General features: G+C 43.8%; 2 protein-coding genes across 2 annotated transcripts in view; one reads left to right on the forward strand and one right to left on the reverse strand.

Moving 5' to 3' along the window:
* LOC147109583 (pleckstrin homology domain-containing family G member 3-like) overlaps positions 1-1675 on the reverse strand; it is a 70334-nt gene extending 68659 nt beyond the window's left edge. The window contains exon 1 of the mRNA XM_086002325.1: positions 1664-1675. Coding sequence (XP_085858451.1) covers positions 1664-1675 — 12 coding nt within the window. The remainder of the gene's footprint in view (positions 1-1663) is intronic.
* A 1881-nt stretch (positions 1676-3556) lies between these two features.
* bub1ba (BUB1 mitotic checkpoint serine/threonine kinase Ba) overlaps positions 3557-19004 on the forward strand; it is an 86103-nt gene continuing 70655 nt past the window's right edge. Inside the window, exons 1-4 of the mRNA XM_086002326.1 lie at positions 3557-3730; positions 8816-9045; positions 14649-14701; positions 15351-15470. Coding sequence (XP_085858452.1) covers positions 3656-3730; positions 8816-9045; positions 14649-14701; positions 15351-15470 — 478 coding nt within the window. The 5' untranslated portion in view covers positions 3557-3655. The remainder of the gene's footprint in view (positions 3731-8815; positions 9046-14648; positions 14702-15350; positions 15471-19004) is intronic.

The raw sequence follows: 19004 nt of genomic DNA on the forward strand, positions 1-19004 counted from the left end.
CGCTCTCGCTCTGTCTCTCTCGCTCTCGCTCTGTCTCTCTCGCTCTCGCTCTGTCTCTCTCGCTCTCGCTCTGTCTCTCTCGCTCTCGCTCTGTCTCTCTCTCGCTCGCTCTGTCTCTCTCGCTCTCGCTCTGTCTCTCTCGCTCTCGCTCTGTCTCTCTCGCTCTCGCTCTGTCTCTCTCGCTCTCGCTCTGTCTCTCTCGCTCTCGCTCTGTCTCTCTCGCTCTCGCTCTGTCTCTCTCGCTCTCGCTCTGTCTCTCTCGCTCTCGCTCTGTCTCTCTCGCTCTCGCTCTGTCTCTCTCGCTCTCGCTCTGTCTCTCTCGCTCTCGCTCTGTCTCTCTCGCTCTCGCTCTGTCTCTCTCGCTCTCGCTCTGTCTCTCTCGCTCTCGCTCTGTCTCTCTCGCTCTCGCTCTGTCTCTCTCGCTCTCGCTCTGTCGCTCTCGCTCTGTCGCTCTCGCTCTCGCTCTGTCGCTCTCGCTCTGTCTCTCTCGCTCTGTCTCTCTCGCTCTGTCTCTCTCGCTCTGTCTCTCTCGCTCTGTCTCTCTCGCTCTGTCTCTCTCGCTCTGTCTCTCTCGCTCTGTCTCTCTCGCTCTGTCTCTCTCGCTCTGTCTCTCTCGCTCTGTCTCTCTCGCTCTGTCTCTCTCGCTCTGTCTCTCTCGCTCTGTCTCTCTCGCTCTGTCTCTCTCGCTCTGTCTCTCTCGCTCTGTCTCTCTCGCTCTGTCTCTCTCGCTCTGTCTCTCTCGCTCTGTCTCTCTCGCTCTGTCTCTCTCGCTCTGTCTCTCTCGCTCTGTCTCTCTCGCTCTGTCTCTCTCGCTCTGTCTCTCTCGCTCTGTCTCTCTCGCTCTGTCTCTCTCGCTCTGTCTCTCTCGCTCTCGCTCTCGCTCTCGCTCTCTCGCTCTCGCTCTCGCTCTCTCGCTCTCGCTCTCGCTCTCGCTCTCTCGCTCTCGCTCTCGCTCTGTCTCTCTCGCTCTCGCTCTGTCTCTCTCGCTCTCGCTCTGTCTCTCTCGCTCTCGCTCTGTCTCTCTCGCTCTGTCTCTCTCGCTCTCGCTCTGTCTCGCTCTGTCTCTCTCGCTCTCGCTCTGGCTCTCTCGCTCTCGCTCTGTCGGCAAAAGTTATAGAGCGTACCTACGCATATGTTATATCAAAAGAAAGCTCATCATTAGGGGACTCTTGTAGACGTATTTACTTTTTGCTCGGACAAAAATTGTGCCGACGGTATCCAAACAACGTTCAAAATTCCTCTCATTATCCGCTCATTAGCATCGAGTGGGGGCGGGCAGGCCATCCTACAGTTGAGTGACGTTATGATTGACCAATCCTACAGTTCAGTGACCTGACGGTTGACCAATCGGTGCGTGTGTGGGCGGGCCTTATCATTCTGAACCAAGGTGAGTCGCCGCCATCTTGATTCCAAACTTTTCATTTCTTTTTCCCACTTTCTGCGTGTTTCTTTTCAAATCTACATTTCCAGCAAAAAAAAAAGTTGCTTTTAAAACAAATTGTTTTTAAAAAAATAAAAAAAAGTTAATTAATTTGTAAATCTTTTCTCTAACATCTAGAACTTTCCTACCTTTCACTGTTTTTCCAGGCCTGTAAGCCTGGGCCTCTGTTGCCCAGCCACGCCCGAGCTAGGCACCACCCGTCACGCTCAATAAGCGGCTCACGGTCGCCGCCATCTTTGTGAAGGCTGGCGGGGGCGGGCCTGAGCCGAGCGTCGCCACCGCCGCCATCTTAGTAAAGGCGGGTGGGGCAGGAGTCCGGCCTGGCCTCCCGCGGTAGGTTGCGCGGCGGCGTCTCTCTCTGCTCTTGAAGCCAGCTGGGGTGGGGGGCGGGGCTCGGGAGATCGGGCCGTGGGGGGTCGGGTCTCGGGGGGGCGGGGGTCGGGCCTCCGGAGATCGGGCCTCGTGAGATCGGCGCTCGGGAGATCGGGGGCGGCGCTCAGGAGATCAGGGGGCGGGCCTCGGGAGGGCGGGGATCGGGGGCGGGACATCGGAGGACTGGGGGGCGGGGGCTCGGGGGACTCGCCCTTCCCCCTCCCCCTCCTTCCCCTTCGCCGGCAGAGGGGAGAGGGTCTGCTGGCTCCCTCCTCCCTGTCTCCCTTCCCCTTCCCCCTTTCCTTCCCCCCCCCCACTTCCCCTCTCCTCCCTTTCCCCCCCTTCCCCCCCCCCTCCTCCCCTTTTCCCCCCTCCTCCCCTTTTCCCCCCTCCTCCCCTTCCCCCCCCTCCTCCCCTTTTCCCCCCTCCTCCCCTTTTCCCCCCCCTCCTCCCCTTTCACCCCCCCTCCTCCTCCCCTTCCTCCCACCCCTTTTCCCCCTTTCTCCCCCCCCCCCCCCCCCCCAGGTCGCGCTCTCTCTTCTCTTCCCCCCCCCCCCTCCCAGTCGCGCTCTCTCTCTCTCTCTCTCTTTCCCCCCCCCCCCCCAGTCGCTCGCTCTCTCTTCCCCCCCCCCCCCCCCCAGTCGTTCGTTCTCTCTCTCCCAAAAACAACATGCCCTCAAAAATCCCTCGGCACCGCCGGGCACTTCAGCTAGTATTCTATAATATAGCATTCTTCAAGTCTCTTCTGTTCACTTTTCTTTTTAATTTCTTCAACACTTTTTTAAAAATATTTACTGAAAATTATGCTTGTCACTATCTCCCACCGTTTTTGTTTAGCTGACTGGGACCCTTTGTTAATTTAAAGTCAGTGGCTGATGAGCCTAAAATTGTACTTGAACATTGTAAGTCAAGTCCAGCTGTGATCTGAAAAGCCTGAATTGGTCTTGGTACTCATTGAATTAACTTTGCAATGATGTGAGGAGTTGGATCCAGCTGAAATGAGTACTTATTGATTTGCTCAAAGATTAAAAATAACACTTATTGCCTGTCTCCATTTTTCAGACTTTCTTCAGGTATGTCTTGAAAGTTCTGTCATGCTTGTGATGCTCTGTGATGTTGCTCTCGACCAGTGTACATTTCTACCCCAGACTGCAGACATACTGCAGTGCAATCTTGCATACATTGGGCTGACTATTCTTCTACACCAATGTTGATAAATTACTGTTCGCTCAGGCCAGCAATGCTTTGGCCCAGAATACTGTTGTGCTTTGTATGCATTTCCCCCACCCAAGTTGAGTGTTACTCATGGGGAATGAAAGATTTTGTGTTTAGTAACTTAACTGACAAGACCACCTTCACTTAACTTATTGGTTGCTTAAATAAGTTATTTTAGGTGTAACTTGCACGAAGCAAGGCAAAACTACAATCTGTCTCTCAACCCCAGAAGGATGTTCCTCTGTGCTGCCCCCCCCCCCCAAGCCAATTACCAACATGACTTCTGATTTCCCACACCAGCCATTGTGCAGCATCTCCTGCATAAGGTGGCATAGTGACAATTGTGTTTGGCCCCAGCACGCAATAGGAAGTGGGCACCCAACTCCTTTTTACATTGGACCCCCAGATAGCTGATTAATTTTATCCCTTCAGGATCTGCTGGATTTGCACACATGTCTGTGATGAAGGACCCTTGTACTAACCCAGTCTCGCTTTTTAGTAGTGTTGTTGCCTAGAAGTTGCCTCAAACCCTTGGAGCTAGCTGGCAAGAGGACAGTTGTGACTATCTTGTATGTGTATACAGAACAGGAGCAGAAGTTGTTGAAGTTAAAGCAGGAAAAGGAGGAGATGGAGCAATTAATCCACATGGCAGAAATGAGAATAAAGAAGCAGCAAGAACACCACCAACTAGAAACACAACAGGTTAGTGTACTGTACAGTTGTAGCGACACTTCTTGATTTTTTTTTTTAAGATTCCTACTATGAGCAACTTAGAAAATTAACAAGATTGGCTAGGTATGTTCAATTTAAAGATCGACCTGTAGGAATGGCTAGATTCCTAACTAAAGGACTGAGGTCGAGCCAGTCTATCAAACAAACGATGCTTAATACTAATCAACAGAGTTTAAAACGAAAACGCAGGAGAACTACATTACAGGTCTGTACTCTTTGCTGGCTCCACGAGGACTGGCTAGGGCGGCTCCCCAGCCTGACGTCATCACATTTTCCCGCTGCTGAAGGATCACGTGATCAACGTGATGACGTCATCGCATTTGGTCCCATTCTTAAAGGGACCGCGCTATGTACATGCAATGATATGAACAAAGATACAGATTCATTCTGTAGCTAATAATTTGTTGAAGATAATTATGTACATTAGATCAGAGTCCCCCTGGCGGCTCTGCCACAGACCAAACTTTCATCCAATACTCTCCAATCCTATTTATGTAATAAATGGACTGGTAGAAAGCATTACATCTTTGAGTTATAATATTTATATACTACCTTATCAAGCCAGGTTTCAGCACTTTACAATCATTTTTTTGAAGTGACAATTATGTAGGCTGATGTGGCCGCAACCTCCCACAAACTGACCGTGAGATGCATAAATGTTGTTGACCTAGAAAAGTAACGGCTTCAAAAAATCTAGCAACTCAAATGGCCCTGAATATAAGCCTGTGACGTGGAATGAATAATTATACTGAAAAATGCAGTGAGACACAGGCATGTGACTTAATTCTAGTTAAACATTGCATCCCTTAATTCGTGTCAATGTCCTGAAGTGGGATATAAGATTTCATTTTCTTGGTTGGAGGGGAGTCATATTATCCAGAAAAATGTATTTTTTGACACTGGTGCATTTCACAGTATGTGTTTGGAATGTACAATGAGCATGGGCACTGTATTTTCATCTATCAAGGAAGAAACCTGTTCAATTTTTAGGAATTATTTGTCTTTATTCTTTCAGTAGGAGCAGGAAATCTATTAGAGGTTTGTTTTCAAAACATAAATAGAAGATTTGGACACTGGTCTTTCCTTATTTACCATAGGATCCTTCCACTCGGTTGTGGCTAGTACACATGTAAGGGGGGGCTTCTTTTAACTGGTTTATGGTAATTTACCTGGCCAACAGCCTTTTGCTGCTGCACTCTAAACCAATTTACAAACAGCGGTTTCGAATCGCTACCCCTCCTTCAGTTCTGAGTGGAGGAACTTATAATTAATGATATTAAAACGGACAAGTGGTTTGGATGAGAGAAAAATCAAGTTTTATTACCTAAATAAACTACAATCAAAAGAATAAACTATACCACACGAACACAGTAATTACAGTAAAACTATATAACTGGGTTGCAGACGGCAAAAACGAGGGATAAAATGACTACAATGTTGTTTAAACAATCTTAGCAATTCCTTTAAATCACCACCCCAAACTCCTGCTAGGTTGCCTTGTTGAGGAGTCCGAACACCCTGCTCACCTGTGGTCCAGCGAAGTAAAAAGAGTGATAGCTTCTCAGCAGCTATCTTTATACCTGGTGAGCCCCCTGCTGTTCTGCCTTGCAAGGGCTGTGTGCAAAATTCCCACCCAAAGGGTCCAATGCACAAGAGAAAGCTGTGATTGGCTAACTCCGAGTGGTTAGACTGGGTTAATGTGTCTTCCGGAGCTCCCTGGGCTGAAACAAAAGGGAAATACAACTGCTCTATTGTCCAGAATGCTAGGTGATTTAAGCCCATTCAGTTCTTAAACGGTCCCCATTCAAGATCCAAAAGTCTCTTCTGCAGTTTAGATGTATCCACTTGATATACAAACAAATGCTAATAGCATTCAATTGCTTTGTAAACAAAGCATTGTCCTGTGGTAACGTTTTGTCTCCATTGAACCTTACTTCCAGACACACACAGCTGTCTCCAAGCCCCTTTGTCTTCGGCCATGTGGTGCGACAGCCATTTTTATCCCTGGAAATTTAAAAGCACAACGCCCTGGGATTCTTTAATCAAAAAAAATTAATCTTCAGAACTGTAAATTATTGTGAATTCTTACCCACATTTCTTCCAAAGACCACCCCCCCCCCTTAATCTTGTGGATTTCTAGGCATGGTCTGAGGTGTGTTTCCCTAGACAGATTAAATGTTTTGCATGTTCTGGGCTTAAAAATGTAACGTCATCCTTTTTATAAAAAAAAAAAAAAAAAAAAATTAATTGGCATTGTGAGGAGCCAAGCTAATTGGCCCAACGCCCTACCCCCAACAGTTTGGAGGCATCATGTGCCTGATCCAGTTCCAAGATATGTGCTGCACGCATCCCACAAACCAGTTCAGAGGCATGCTGATCCTCTAACGCTTCCAGTCCATGCCCCTTTTGTCTTCCAAAGCACTGGCCCATCCTATGGGTAGTAAATGTGGCAAGATCGGAAATTCCCACCCACGGATGCAGTAACATTTAGTCACTTGCAATAACTTTGTCCATACACCTGGAACAGTGCCCCAAAATGCTGTTGCAAATATGGACAGTTGATGCGCATGAATTAAATTACTTTGTGGTAGGGTTGCAAAGGGGTGGAAAGTTTCCGGGAAATTTCCGGAAATTTTCCACGGGAAGTTTAGCTTGGGAATTTTGCCCAAAAAAGCACATGCTAGCATAATATTATTGTTTTTTTTTTGTATTTTTTTTTCCACAGGTCCTCTCTTAAAATTACTAACAGAGATGGAATCTTAATTATTAAGGAATTTCTTAATCAATATATGTTGATTAATCAATATACTTGGCTTGTTTTAATAATTACAAGTTTTGTGTGTGACTGTGAACAAATGTGTCCTGATTGGTTGGATGAGCGATTAGCTCCCTCTATTTGTAATATTTGCATATCGAATTGTGATTGGCCTGCAGGCATCTGTAAGACTGCTATAGTTTTTTTAAGATCCAGGTTAGGGGGCCTGAGGGAAGTCATTTTGTTTTCTGCTGATGTTGTGATGATGCAGTAAGTAAATCAGACTTTATACCAAATAAACCAGTTACTTGTTGAACTCTGTTGTCCTTCAATTTAAAATATACAAAATAATACACTATTGGTGATGTAGCGTCGTGTGTGTACAGGTCATGCTTCCATCACATGGAGCATCAGCAAAAATGTACTCACCCTGTTGCAATCGTGCTGATCGACCGCAGTTCGACACAGAGATGAATGCCCTTTATTTCTCTGCATAGAACAATGCCACGTTTACCGTCGGATGTGTGGAAGCATTTTACCCCAGGCATTAAAGATGGAAAGACTGTGTACATGTGCAAACACTGTAGAAAGCCATATGTAAAGAATGCCACAAAGATGCAGCAGCATTTATCCAACGATCTTGGATCACAAAAGGTCTTTGCAGTAGTTACTGACAATGCTGCGAATATGAAGGCTGCTTGGGCTCAAGTGGAGGAGGCCTACCCTCATATTACGTCTATTGGGTGCGCAGCTCATGGGCTTAACCTGCTCCTCAAGGACATCATGGGTTTGAGAACCATGGAAGCACTGTACAAGAGAGCCAAGCAAGTTGTTAAGTATGTCAGGGGAAAACAGGTAGTTGCAGCAACCTACAACTCCAAGCAAATGACAAAGAACAAGAACACCACACTGAAGCTGCCCAACAACACTAGATGGGGTGGTGTTGTCATAATGTACAACAGCCTTCTGGAGGGTAAGGAGTCACTGCAAGAAATGGCAATATCCCAGTCTGGGGATATGGAAACCACCATCAAGAAAATACTGCTGGATGATGTGTTTTGGGAGAGAGTGGTTAGCAGCCTTAAACTACTCTCACCAGTAGCATCTGCAATTGCTCAGATTGAAGGAGATGACGCTGTCTTGTCAGATGTTCTCAGGCTTTTTACTGATTTTAAAAGAACAAATCAGCATTGCCCTACCCACATCCCTGCTGCTCAAAGCCGAGGAGAAGGCAATTGTTCAATTCATACAGACACGTCAAGAATTTTGTGTCAAGCCGATTCATGCTGCAGCATACATGCTGGACCCAAAGCATGTTGGGAGACCAATACTTTCTGGAGAACAGATCAACAGCGCTTACAGTGTGATTTCTACCCTCTCACACCATCCCGATCTGGATGTGGGCAAAGTTCTGGGAAGTCTGGCAAAGTTCTCTACCAAGCAAGGTCTTTGGAATGGGGATGGGATATGGGAATCATGCAAGCATATCAGTGCACATACCTGGTGGAAGGGACTTTGTGCATCTGAGGCCCTGTCACCTATTGCATCAGTGATACTCCAAATCCCACCTTCATCAGCGACCTCTGAACGAAACTGGTCACTTTTTGGGAATACGCATACAAAGGTGCGCAACAGGCTGACTAACGAGAGTGGAGAAACTGGTGGCTATCCGGGCAAACCTACAACTTACTGAGCCAGATACAGAAGTGTCCACCACACAGCTAGACACTGACACAGGAGGAAATGGACACGTCAGAGCCAGAGTCAGAATCAGGAGGAGCAATGAGGAGTAGAAGACTCATGAGTAGAAGACTCAAAGGGACAAAATAAGGACAAATTACAAGCTAAATAAGCTGACGCTCTTTTTATTTTATTTTAGATGGGTCTTTTTTGTGGGGGTTCAATAAAGTTCAAAATTATAACCTAAATAAAGTTTTGAAAGCCTGTATGGAACAGTATGTCTATTTTGACAACAAAGATAATATAAGGGTCAGAGACAAAAACCATCAGTGTGCAAAAAAACTCAAAATTCCCATAAATTCCTGAAAATTCCCATGGAAAGTTTCCTCTTTTAAAAATTCCCAGAATTTTGCAACCCTACTTTGTGGTTTAATATCAATGGAGATGTAGCTTCTAACTTTGCCAGATGAGAACCACTTCTGTCAGCTGGACATTGCACTGTCTAACTTTCTCTTTCTAATTTCTTTTTGCGTAGAATAAGAGGCTGCTTTTGATATGGTGTAATTGTGTCTGCCCATAAGATGTCTTATTTTAATATAAGCACATTCACTTTTTTAAAGTATGAATCCGATCTTCAAACCCAGACCCCCGGAAGCATATCTGTGTTGGCTACACAAACCCAGTCCATGCACACAGGCAAAAATGTTTTGTCTGAAATTTCCTGCTCTGCAAGTCTTCATCCTAACTTTCAGAACGAGGCAGTTGATCACGCCATGACATGTTCAGGGACTACCGCCAGGGAATTTGGCACAGAATCAGAAATGAAAGCTGAAGATCCTTGCAGAGATGGGTAAGTACTTTGTTGCATTTTGAGCTCTGCCCTTTTCTTGTTGCTGGTTCCCAGCTACATGCTGCAAGATGAAACAAGAGTGCAGTGGACATTTTAAGCTGCTGAACCAGCATTGCTTTTTCGGTGAATTAAAGCCTTTGCTCAGAACATCTACAAATACTTCACTGTTTATATATGTGGGCAATACAAATACATATTGGTAGCAGCTACCTAATGAGCTCTTGATCTCAAGTTTATTTCTAGCAATGCCTCCAAGAACCCTATTTGTTTTCCTTAGTGACCTCCATGCATGTGAACCTTTAGTGACTACCACAGAGTTGCTTTCCTGGGACTGGCCAAGTCTGTATCAACAGGTGCAGGTGAGATTTCCAGGCAGCCTTTTCCTGACTTGCCCACATTTTGAGCTATAGTTCATGTGCGACTGAGCACCAACAATTTTTTTTATTTTTTTTTATGGCTGCCTTCTGTGACTGGTGGGCATGTAACTTTTGTTTTGGTTCCACCTGACTTTGCTGTTTAAATGTTTTACTTCAGAATTGGTTTGCCCTAAACCAATAGTCAACAATATTAAAAATAACACAAAAGGCTGGAAAAACTCAGCAGGCCAGGCAACATCCGTGGGGAGAGAAACAAAGTTAACGTTTCAGGTCGAAGACCCTTCAGAACTGAGGGGGGGAAAAAAGCAGGAAATTAAACTGATTAAAAGGCCAGTTTGGGGGCTGGGGGATGGGGATGAAAGAACAAAGGGTAAGGTCTGGGAGGTGACGAGACATTAAGAGATATACAAGACGAGGCGAGATGGTAATAGGACAGGTAAAGAAACGAAAGATGGCTCTAGATGAAGTGTGAAATGCGCTGGCAGAATGAGAGACAGCTGCCATGTGGGAAAGGGAAGAGGCACAAACCAAAGGTGTGGATAAAAAATATTAAAATATAATGGGGGCCGAGGTTATGATCTGAAATTGTTGAACTCGATATTGAGCCCGGAAGGCTGTGAAGTGCCTAATCGGAAGATGAGGTGCTGTTCCTCGAGCTTATGCTGAGCTTCCATGGAACAATGCAAGAGGCCGTGGACAGTGAGGTCTGAGTGGGAATGGAGCGGTGAATTGAAATGACAGGCGACTGGAAGCTCGGGGGTCCCCCTTACGGACTGAACGGAGGTGTTCCGCAAAGCGGTCACCCAATCTGAGTTTGGTCTCCAATGTAGAGGAGACCATATTAAGTCAACAATATTAAGTGGAATCTTCACTTCACTTTAAGGAGAGGCACTCTTATTTTCTTAGGCTAGGCTTACAGGGCCTTACTTTTCCACTGACCTTTTGAAGAATAGGACGCATGCATTGAACAGATGTGTCTTGAGTTACCTGGTCCCATGTGCATAAAGCAGCACGTCTACACTAATGGCGTTTGCCATTTATGAGCCCATTCAATAACTTAACAAGATTGGGCTTGCAATCCAGTAATCCTTTTATTGCCAACTCTTCTATTTTTGCATCTTCTGGATGTTGCCTGGCCTGCTGAATTAATGCCTTCAAGATTATGAATAAAATTAAGAAAGTCCACTCATCCAGCTCCGACCTGAACCCTTGGTATCAACGACCATGCTCGGTTAATGCAATTTCAAACAAATTCCCAACAATAGCAGAACATAGAATACTAAAGAAGTAATTTAATCAGAAGCGTTGTAGAAATCAATATCCCCCGATCTTGCTTCTTCAAACTCCATCCTTTATTAAATGTGGAACTCTAGTTGTTCATTCATAGCGGCTCGTATAATACTTAAATACCTTCTCTACAGCTGAGTTTAAGCTCAAGCCTATAATCACAGTGCCTTTTTTTTAAATGACTGCACCACATGAACTACATTCAAAGTCTCTAGAACCATCCCAGGCTACATTATACAATTGAAAATATCAACCAGTCTCCTATACACTTCCCTCATTTCTTTAAGCAATCTAGTATATCCTAAACACCCAGCCTTGTAAAACCAGGATTGCACCATTGTCTTGAGTGAAAACAAATACAAAATGTCTATTACTCCTGCATTTTCCTTATCCTCGTTTCTGATCTGTTCCAGTGGTTCTTGATTGTTCGCTGTCTTCTCCCATAACTCAATTGTCCTATTTTCCATCATTATTTATAATTTATTCTTTCTACTATAGTTATTTTGATTTTGTAATGGTTCTCTCAACTATTTGATATTTTGTACGTTGCAAAGTATCTCTTAAGCTTCCCTGAACCCCAACCACTGAAGCTTTACCTTCACCTTCAACCCTTTTCCTGGGGGGGTATTAAAGGCATTTTTTAACCAGCAATACTTTCTATATTGTAATGATCATTGCCCAGTTATGTGCCCCCAATCCACCATCTCTCAACTTTCTTTATGCCTTTAAAGTTTGTTGCACTATTATCCCTGGTTTTGCAGCTCCTCATTAGTCACTAATTTAGTCCTGATCTTAACCCACATTGACATCACACCATCTCAAGCTCGCTGCTGAATATTAGTGAAATTTCTGTTTCTGTTTTTGGGCTTGAGAATCATTTGATATCAATAGTTTTCTCACTTGCCTCATCCTCAATTGGCTACCTGATTCCAGACTACTTAGCAGAAATCACCCATAACAATGACCCTCCATTGCCTTGCTAATTTACTTACAAAACTTCCTAACTTCAGCCAGTTGTCCTAGTAGCCAATAGCATACATATGATCAACTTGAGGTCTGTCTTGGACTTCAGCTGTAACCAAACTAATTCCACAGATGCCTCAATTACCTAGATCCTCCTGCTCAATTCATAGAATTGTAGAATTTTATAGCACAGAAGGAAGCAATTTGTCTGTGCTGCCTTTCTAAAACCTGTCCACTTAGCCCCATTCCCCTATCTTTTACTATCTCTGTTGTAAAATTTCTGTCTACTTCCCTTTTAAAAGCAACTTTCTTGGTAGTACATTCCATGTCTTAACCCTCTGCATAAACAAACTTTCTCCTACCCTCTCCCTTTTATTGTTTTGCAGATGGCCTATAAATTTATGCCACCTTATTACTAATTCACCAGCCTGTGGAAATAGCTTTCCTTAATTTCTTTTGAAAACTTCTAATTTTGTGCACCTCAATTGGATCTCTCCTTAGCCACTTTTGTTTTTGTGAAAAGATCTTTCCTTTTGTTTTCTGTTTAGCTCATGCTCACGCTCTGTGGCTTAACCTATCCCCCTTCTGCATCCATTCTGTTTGTGACCTCCAGTTAAATCTAAATTCTCACTTGCTTGTAGCATGTACCCCTCAATTCCAACAGTATATTGCTCCAGCGTTTGTGTAAAAACACCATGAATTATTTGGACTTTTTTTTCATTGCTCCATTCCTTAAACTGCATTCTCCTATTTTTTTAACTAGCCAAATATTGGTTAATTTAGCTGCCTCTTTCCTAAATGAGCACTACACTTTTTTGGTGAGCTATCTTTCTAGTCTTAGTTTAAATACTCCCCAATTGTTGTTTCAACTTTCTGTGGCAATTTCTTGGTCCCTAACCCAATTTAAATGTCCCTCAGAATTTCCATCTATCAATAAATTAATTTTTGTCGTCTCTGTGACAAATCATTTTCCAATCATGAAAACCAATAATTCTTCTTATTTCTCTCAAAAGATCCACTGGTAGAAACCTGAAACCGCTACCAGTGCCCATTTTGTTTTAAATTTGTGCAACATCTGACTTCTTGCATCCTTTTGGATTATGGACTTCCTATGCATGAGATGTTTTTATACTATGTGGGACCCATGCAAGAAGTGCAAGTTTTCCGCATGCTGAATTCACAAAGGCCAGTTGCTGGGAAGACCTTTTTTTTATTAAGAAAAAAGACACAAATCTTCCCAGCTGCCAGCCTAAGCAAATCTCTCTGGCTTGGCTTTGGGTTGCAGCTGGCTACGTGAGCAGTGGTGCCCATCCACCAGCACAGGTGACTCATTGTATGAAAGTAGCTGGCATATTATTAGTACCCACATCAGTTCCCTTTTTCCCTCAAAGAAACCCCATGGTCTTTAATAATATCCTTAACTCTAGCCCTAGGTAAACATGTAGCCACCTTAATGAATTGCCTCTACATAGCCCTGCACTTATCAATGAAGTCCCTAATCAGAATGGTAGGTTACTTATCTTTGCTTAGAAAGTCTGTTTCAAATGCATGCCTTATCCTTCATAGTTTCCTTTTAAATGTTGTATCTGTAGGACTGGTATGTCTAGAGCTAGTTTAAAAATCTGTGTCACTGATCTTCGTCACTAACTTACCATCCACCTCCTGAGTCAGTGTGCAATTAACTGAGCTGATGGCCAGATATCTTCATATGTATAGTTCTTCATTTGCTGTCCTAACTATAGGAGTCAGTGGAGGAAAAAGCAGCTTAATATAGTTAGTTAATTAAATAATTTAAGTTTCTACCTCGAGTAACTAGCTGCTCAAAGTATCAGTTTTGCATATTATGGGCAATAAATCCCCCACCGTGCTTCCCAAGAAACCTTCATTTTCCAACCCTACTTTAAAAGTATACAATCTACACACCTAAAACCCTTGGCCAGTGTCATTTCTTAGCTCACTAGATAAAACTAGCATCACCCATCCTAAATAAAAACAGAAAATGCTGGAAATACTCAGCTGGTCAGGCAGCACCTGTAGAGAAAGAGTTAATGTTTCGGGCCGATGACCCTTCGTCAGAGCTGTCCCGTTACCATCTCCTTTTGCCTTGCACCATCATCCCTTTTGTCTTTTTTAATCTCTCCTGCTTTCCGACCTTCCCTTTTTTGTCCTTTCCTCCTCTGCTGCTACACTTGCTTAAAAATCTGTAACATCTCTAACTTTTTCCAGTTCTGACGAAGGGTCATCGACCTGAAATGTTGACTGTTTTTCTCTCCAGATGCTGCCTGACCTGTGTATTTCCAGCATTTTCTGTCTTTATTTCAGATTTCCAACATCTGCAGTATTTTGCTTTTGTATCACTCATCCTATATTGGCTTCCAGTCCCCCAATCACTCATTTGCAATTCTCATCATGTTTAAATCCCTTTATGGCCACTCCCATCTCAATATCTGCAGCTCTTTAACACCACCCCCCAACTGCCAAATACTGTTCCTCTGACTCTCTAGCTTCTTGTATCTCCTTTCCCTCCCGAGCCATCTCTTTGACTAAGCATTTGGTCACGCCCTGTTAACTTTTTTTTTAAATGATCCCCTTATCTCTCTCTTAACCGCCGCCCCGCCCCCCCCCCCCCCCCCCCCACCCCAAAAAAAAACCCAACTCCAGGCATCATCTATCTGCTGTTTACTGCTTGCTTATACAAGTTATCCTTGCCAAGTGGCCATTCTTCAAGTCTTGACAAATGAAGGTTTGTGGGCACAGTTGAGTTAGATGTCTACAGGTTCACCAACAAACTGTTGAATAGCAATAGTAGCAACTTGGCTGACTCCCCCTCTCTTCCCCTTCTCTCCCGCCCCCAACCACCCTGCTTGGTGCTGCATTAAGCAGTGCCTTCACCTTCCGATACTTATGGGAAGGTACTGATTTTTGTTCTAGTGTTTATAAAATCAGATTTCAATTGTTGACCCACTCCTCTTTCAGATTGAATCAAAATGCATCGAGACTGAAAAATATGAATCTGTCGCATTGCACAGGTAACAGTACTGCATTGTTCTGTCCTACATTAACGTTTACAATAGGATGGTGCATTGGGTTAGGCGCTGTTGGCTCTGGGACTGGGATTTTAATCTAGCTCCATCCGAGGGAATAAGTTGTCTTCACCTGCTGGCTGTAAGGGTCCTAATGTGAAATGAATTTAACAGTCTCAATTCAGTTCTTTGTGGGTATGGATCCATAAAATTGCCCCATGGCACTAAACTGCACAGTGCCACCCCAGATGCCACAGAATGGCTTGTGAGAAATTGGGGGGAGGAGACTAGGAAGAAGTCAGACTGGTTCAGGAGTTATGGGAACTTTACTCTCTCTCACTTTCAGATCAAGAGTAACAAGTGCAGTCACTGGATTCTTAAAATGGGAGAAATATTAGTTCTCCTGCACCAGCACTAACCTCCCTTGCCTTGAGTGCAAAACATTTTTTTAAATCTTGTCCATTTTGTTATTGCCAGTATCATATTTATTTCCTTAAATTCTGAATTGCTCTATTGATGGAAACAGTAGTGTTTTTGCTTGGCATCCCTTACAATGGTATTGGTAGCTTGTAACAAAATTAAAACTTTTTCAATCTAATTCATGATCTGCATACATGGCAAAAGCTGTTTAATGCATTCGCTGTTCTGTTAACAGGTGCAGACTGCATGGAAAGTGGTCAGCCAAATGTTTCAGTGGAGATACAGAACCTATCGGGGAATCGAAGTTTACAACTTGTTCAACCATCCCCAACTGTCTGCACCAGAGAGGCTTTGGGTAAGAGTAATTGCAGCATCTCTTAATTATATATCCTATTTAGCATGTCCTTTGCTGGACCTTGCTTTGTCAGAACCAGTGTGGACGCAGTGCAATAGCTCACGACAACTGGCTATATTTAGTCAGTAGTAGCTAAAGAAGTAGCGGAGCTTGCAATTGAACTGCAATATACTAATCCTCCTAGTCAATGCCCCTTATCTATTCTACTAAAGACACCTGGCGGCTAGTGTAGTACCAGCTGTATCAAATCCCATGAATTTTAGGAGAAAGCTCATTAAAGATGTACAGGATTGTTTTATTGTACTCTTGTAGCTGTATATTAACAGGAAGAAAGCATTCCTGACTTTGTAAATAGCAGATTTTAAAATAAGTGGCCAAATATAGTCGTCAAAAATCTTCAAACTCGGGGTGAAACCTTAGCCATAGACTCTTTTTTAATTTAAAAAAAAATAATAATGTTTTAATTGCTGTCCAGCTCTGGTCTATTCATCTGCCTCAAACAGAACACTTTACACCAGGATAATATTCCTGTCAGTTGCGTGTTTACCCTATTTGCCCTGTGCCTCAAATGTATGACTACCTAAACAAAAGAGCTTGCACTTGTGTTGTGCCTTTCGTGTCCCAAGAGTTTTACAGCCACGTTAATTTTGAAGTGTAGTCACATGTTTTGCAGGCAAACCGAGCACCCATGGCCTCATAAATAGGGAGCAGAATGACCAGTTATTCCGATTATTAGTGTTGGTTGAGGTGTAAATGGCCAGGACACAGAGAGAATGCCCCTTGCTCTGTTCAAATAGCACCATGGGATCTTTTCATTCCACCCGAGGGGGTTTAACGTCTCATCCAAAAGATGGCACCTCTGACAGTGGAGCACTCTCTCAGTGCTGCGCTGAAGAATCAGCTTGGATTGTGCTCAAATCTCTGGAGTGAGGAGTAAATGTTCAACCTGACTAAATGGAGAGAGTATTACCACTGAGCCAAGGCTGACTGGCAGAAAAATGGGTGACGGGCACCTCTCAGGAGAGCCTATTATTGTAGTTGTTACATAGGAACAGGAGTAGGCCATTTAGCCCCTCAAGCTTATTCTGCCATTCAATAGCTGATCTATGACCTAATTCCATATCCCTTAATACCTTTGGTTAACAACAATTTGTATTTATATAGCATCTTTAACATAAAACATCCCAAGGCGCTTCACAGGAGTGTTATCAAAAAAATTGACAGAGCCATATAAGGAGCTGTTGGGACAGATGACCAAAAGCTTGGTTGAAGAGGTAGGTTTTAAGAAGCATCTTAAAGAAGGGGAGATTTAGGGAGGAAATTCCAGAGCTTGGGACCTAGGCAGCTGAAGGCACATCTGCCAATGGTGGAGTATTTAAAATCGGATATTCAAAAGGCCAGAATAGGCAGAATGCAGAAGGGGGCTTACGGGGCTGGAGGAGATTAGAAATGAGATGGGGTGAAGCCATGGAGGGATTTGAAACAAGGATGAGAATTTTAAAATCTAAGCATTGCTCAACTGGGAGTCAGTGTAGGTCAGCAAGCACAGGGGATGGGTAAGCAGGACTTGGTGCGACTTAGCACATAGGCGGTAGAGTTTTGGATGACCAAGTTTATGGAGGGTAGAACTAAGAAGGCTGGCCAGGAGTGCATTGGAACAGTGAAGTCAAGAAGTGATGTAAAGGCATGGATGAGTGTTTTGGCAGCGGATAAGTTGAGGTAAGGGTGGAACAGGCGATATTATGAAGGTGGCAATGAGTGGTCTTAGTGATTAGAATGGTTGAGGTAGGAAGCTCAATTTGTGATCAAATATGACCCCAAGGCTGGGAACAGACTTGGTCAGCTTTAGACAGTTGCCGGGGCGAGAGATTGAATCAGTGGAAAGGAACAGAGTTTGTGGCGTGAAGTGAAGACAATTGCTTCGGTTTTCCCGATATTTAATTGAAGGAAATTTCTACTCATCCAGTGCTGGATGTCGGACAAGCAGTCTGATAGTATAGAGATGGCGGAGGGTTTGAGAGGCAGAGCTGGGTATCTTCAGCGTACATGTGAAAACTCAAGTTGCATTGCCAGATGATGTCACCAAGGGGCAGCATGTAGATGAGAAATAGGAGGGGGCCAAGTCTAGATCTTTGGGGGACACCAGAGGTGATGGTGTGGGATCAGGAAGAGAAGCCATTGCAGGTGATTCTATGGTTATGGCTGGAAAGATGGTAATGAAACCAGGTGAGTGCAGTCCCATTGGAATCCCAACAGAATCTATCAATCTCAGATTTTAAATTATTGACCCAGCGTCAACTGCTGTTTGTGGAAGAGTTCCAAACAGTGTTTCCTAACTTCACTCCTGAACGGCCTGGCTCTAATTTTTAGGTTATGCTCCCTAGTCATAGATTTCCCATAGAAATAGGTTCTCTATCCTCCCTATCTGTTTCTCTTAATATCTCAAACTTTGAGCAAATCATCCCTTACTATTCTAAATTCCAGGGAATACAACCCTCGTTTGTAATCTCTTGTAATTTAACCCTTGAAGTCCAGATATCACTCTGGTAAATCTACGCTGCACTCCCTCTCAGGCCAATATATCCTTCCTAAGATGTGGTGCCCAAAACTGAACACACTACTCCAGGTGTGGTCTAACCAGGGCTTTTTATACTTGGAGCATGACTTCTAACCCCTTGTATTCTAGTCCTCGAGATATAAAGGCCAGCATTCTATTGGCCGTTTTGATTATTTATTTGTACCTGTCATCTATGTACGTGAACCCATAAGTCTCTTTGGACCTCCACTGGTTCTGGCTTTTCACCATTTAGGAAGCACTCTGGTCTATCCATTTTAGGCCCAAAGTGGATAACCTCACACTTGCCTTTATTAAAATCCATTTGTCATAGTTTTGCCCATTCACTTAATCTTAATATCTTTGTAATTTTATGCTTCCATCTATGCTGCTTACAATGCCGCCTACCTTTGTCATTGGCAAACTTGGATATATGGCTCTCAATCCCATTATCTAAGTAGTTAATAAATAGTGAATAGTTAAGGCCCCAACACAGATCCCTGCGGGATGCCTTTAGTCACATCCTGCCAATTAGAGTACCTGCCCATTATCCCTACTATCTGTCTCCTGCTGCTCAACCAATCTCAACACCAGGTCAATAATTTGCCCTCCATTCCATGAGCTTCAACTTTAGGTAACACTCATGAGGGAATTTATTGAATGCCTTCTGGAAGTCCATATAAATAACACCATCTCTCCACTACTTTAGTCAACTTTTCAAAAAATGTAATCAGTTTCATCAGGCATGACCTACCCTTTACAAATCCATGTTGGCTCTCTCGTCAGCTGAGAATTTTCAAGCTGTTCAGTCACTCTATCCTTAATTATATACTCTAGTAATTACCGTCAACAGATGCTGGGCTAACTAGCCTCTAATTCCCTGGTTTTCCAATCTAAAGGAACAGTTCCAGAATAGAGAATTTTTGAAGATCTTTGGGCATCTGCAATGTTCTCTCCTACTTTTTAAACCCCCAAGATAA

The sequence above is a fragment of the Somniosus microcephalus genome, chromosome 12 (genome assembly GCF_052327205.1).
Source record: "Somniosus microcephalus isolate GS21.2 chromosome 12, FLI_Smic_1.0, whole genome shotgun sequence".
Taxonomy (NCBI): domain Eukaryota; kingdom Metazoa; phylum Chordata; class Chondrichthyes; order Squaliformes; family Somniosidae; genus Somniosus; species Somniosus microcephalus.